Source organism: Empidonax traillii, unplaced genomic scaffold (genome assembly GCF_003031625.1).
Source record: "Empidonax traillii isolate 1590-97213 ecotype Southwest subspecies unplaced genomic scaffold, ASM303162v1 scaffold1124:size387931, whole genome shotgun sequence".
NCBI classification, from domain to species: Eukaryota; Metazoa; Chordata; class Aves; order Passeriformes; family Tyrannidae; genus Empidonax; species Empidonax traillii.
This window is the reverse complement of record NW_020956317.1, coordinates 334510-337618: the sequence shown is the minus strand read 5'-3', so window position 1 is coordinate 337618 and position 3109 is coordinate 334510. Positions and strand designations below refer to the sequence as shown.

Genomic DNA, 3109 nt, shown 5'->3' with positions numbered 1-3109 from the left:
AAATACTGTCCGTAAAAAAAGCACAGTAACGTGTCTTCTCCAGCTGTTCCTTAGGAAAGAAAACCAGTGCTTACACCCTCCCGATGGAGCATCCCAGAGGAGCAAATCCTCTGGGAGCTGGAAGGGCCAGACTCCAAACTCTTCGGTTTAATAATAAATAATACAGAATGCCCTCAGTCCTCTGCTGGGGTGGCAGCGTCCCCCTCTCTCTCTCTCCCAAGCCTTTCGGGGAGCTTTTCCCAAGCTCTTCCACCGGGAATCCTTTGGAATTCGGCTGATGCCGGGAGGAAAGCTTGGCTCAGGAGCGGAGAGGGATTCCCGGCTGGTCCTCACCTCCACCTGCCAGCCCTGAGTGCCACCCGCGGGGCTGCGGGAGGGTCCTGAGCGGGGCTGGCCATGCCCGAGCAGCCTGGGGTGGCACCGGGGGGCACCCCGGGGTACCCCCCCCCAAAGGCGGCCCCGTAGGGGCTGCAGCAGGAGCCGTAGGAATAAGGGCTGGCAAAGGTTGGAAAAGGCTGGGAACGCCCCAGGCAGGGTTTGCCATCCCTCACCAGCACCGGCACTGCCACCCTGCGCGGGGGAGGAGGGTGGGCAGCCAGTTCCAGGGATTTGTCCTGCCGCTGCCTCTTGCTCTTGTAGCGCCGGTTCTGGAACCAGATCTTTACCTGGGTGGAGCTGAGCTGGAGCAGCCGAGCCAGCTCCTCCCTCTCCGGGGCCGACAGGTATTTCTGCCGCTGGAACCGCTGCTCCAGCTGGAAAACCTGAGCCTGGGAGAACAAAACGCGCGGCTTCCTCCTCTGCCGCTGCCTGGGGAGGGGGCAGGGGGGGCTTTTCTTCTCTTCCCCTTCCGAGGGGGGGGTGAGCGAACATTTCCCTGAAGAGAAGCAAAAGACACGGCAAAGTGAGACCCAAATCCATCCCTGTTCCTTGGGATTTATTAGTTTATCACCTATCAGCCCCACTTCACTTTATTCCCAAGGGAATAAAGTGAAGTGGGGCTGATAGGTGATAAATTATTAAATCAATGAATTTAAGTTTGATAGCCGATATGTTTGAGGCTGATAGTTGATAAATTAGGAAAGTAATAAATTTAAGGTTGATAGATCAATAAATTAATAAATTTATGGCTGGTAGTCGATAAATTTAAGGCTGATAGTTGACGAATCAATAGATTGATAAAGTAATAAATTTAGAGCTGATATAGTTGATAAACTGATACATTAATAAATTAATACATTTAAGGCTGATAGCTGATAAGTTAGTATGAATTTCCCAATGATGGTTAAGGGAATTTAAGGAAATTCTCCCCCTCCTTTTTTTTTTTTTTATTTTTTTGGTATAGATTTAGGCTGTTCTTTTAGTTCTGGATAACGGCTCCTTTTGGTGCCTCCTAAAGATGCCCGGGGATATTTTTGGGACTGCCAACCTGAGGGGCACGGGGAAAGCAGGGCACAGGAGGGATGGAAACCAGACCTCCAGGATCCAGGGAAAGGGGGATCCCACATCCCTGGGAGTTCAAGCAAAACCAAAAAAAAAAAAAAAAAAAAAAAAAAAAAAAAAAAAAAAAAAAAGAAGGGGTTGGGAATGAAGGACTCTGAAAGAAGACGCGAAGGAGTCGATGGCTGGAGGTTTTTTTGGATCTGCTGGGATTTCGAGTGGCACACGAAAAACCGGGATCATTCCCGGCAGCCGCTTCCCGGCTCTTGGGATGCGCTCGCTTTCCCCGGCAGGCACAGCATTCCTCCGGGAATTCCAGGGGATTCTGAGGGGAAATGGGGTGTCGGAGGGCTCTGAATGCAGGTGAGAAGAGGGCAGAGCCCTCCGCCGGCTCCTCTCCCCCTCTCTCCCCCTCTCTCCCCCTGTATCCCAGAGCATCCCAGTGCTCCCGCTCCGCTCCTACTGGTTTCCCCGTTCCTCCGCTCCGCAGCCGCTGGGAATTGGGGAAACACGAGCCAAGGAAGCCTTGAGGGATTTCAGCAGCGGTGAGAAGGGGGACACGTCCGATCCCCTCTCGGGGACCGCTCCGGAGCATCCCCGGGGACGCCTCGGTATTCCTAGCGGGGACAATTTACGGACCATCGACACGGGGGGAAGCTTGTCATCGAAAACGGTGGCGGTGGGCGATTTGGGGCAAGAAAATCCCCAGTTCTATCCTATATCCACCCTCTCCCAGCTGTATGCACCTCCTGGGCCGTTCCATTCCCCCGGGGCAGCCGGAGCGCCGGGGGCGCAGGGGGGATGCGCTGGGGTACCGGGGCTCACCGGGATGGCAGGAAAATCCCCTGAAGAACCCCCCCAAAAAACATAACATATAGAAAAAAAGGGGTAAAAGGGAGGGGAAAGGAGGAAACCGGCCGTGGCCCGCGGCGGCTGCCACTGAGAGCGGCTGGAGTGGGCGTGCGAGGATGCAACGAGCGGCTCCGCTGCCCTCGCTTTTTCGCTCCAGGGGAACGAAAGCAGCTCCGTGGGGTCTCCCCGGTCTTTCTATTCCTCTGTTTAGTGGGGTCTCTCCCGCTCCGACGCCCCCCGGCCCCGAGGGTCACTCACGCGGCTGCGGCTCGTCCTCCCCATCGGGGCTGCGGGCGCTGCGGGGACCGGAGGGGGCGCGGGGACCCTCCGGTCGCTCCAGGTTGAGGATGTCCTTCACCGAGAAGGGAGTGGGCAGCATCTCCCGGGGCCGGGGGGCTCGGGGGTGCCGGAGCCACCGAGCGCTCCCAGCGCCGCTCCCTCCTCGGACCCTCCCGCAGCCGCCGGGCCGGGCACCACCCCCGGTCCCCGCCGGCCCACCGGGCTCGGGGGGGTCCCCGGGGGTCTCGGGGAGCAGAGGAAGGAGGGACAGTCCCCCGGAGGGCTCTCCCTGCAGTCTGGGATGCTCCTGCTCCCCATGCGCTGCCCCCTCCTCCCCGAGCTCCGAGGAAGGAGCAGCCCCTTCCCTGCGTGTTTCCAAAACAAGGGAAGCGGGAACGGAGGGAGGGGTGGCGGGGGGGGGGATGCCTGGGAAGGGCTGCTGGGGTTTGGGCTAAGCCGCAATAAAACAAATCGAGTCGATTGAGCTCCATTAAGGTCACATTAGCGAGCGGCTTCGGGAGATAAGGGCTGATAAGGAGCG

The 3109-nt window shown here is 57.8% G+C and overlaps 1 protein-coding gene across 1 annotated transcript; it reads right to left on the bottom strand.

Annotated features, from left to right (window-relative positions):
- Positions 1-329: 329 nt before the first annotated feature.
- Positions 330-2668, bottom strand: NKX2-6 (NK2 homeobox 6). The gene is made up of 2 exons (XM_027905127.1): positions 2554-2668; positions 330-880 (listed from the first exon to the last, which is right to left on the bottom strand). The coding sequence occupies exons 1-2, from the start codon at positions 2666-2668 to the stop codon at positions 330-332; spliced, it is 666 nt and encodes a 221-aa protein (XP_027760928.1).
- Between the last annotated feature and the right edge of the window lie 441 nt (positions 2669-3109).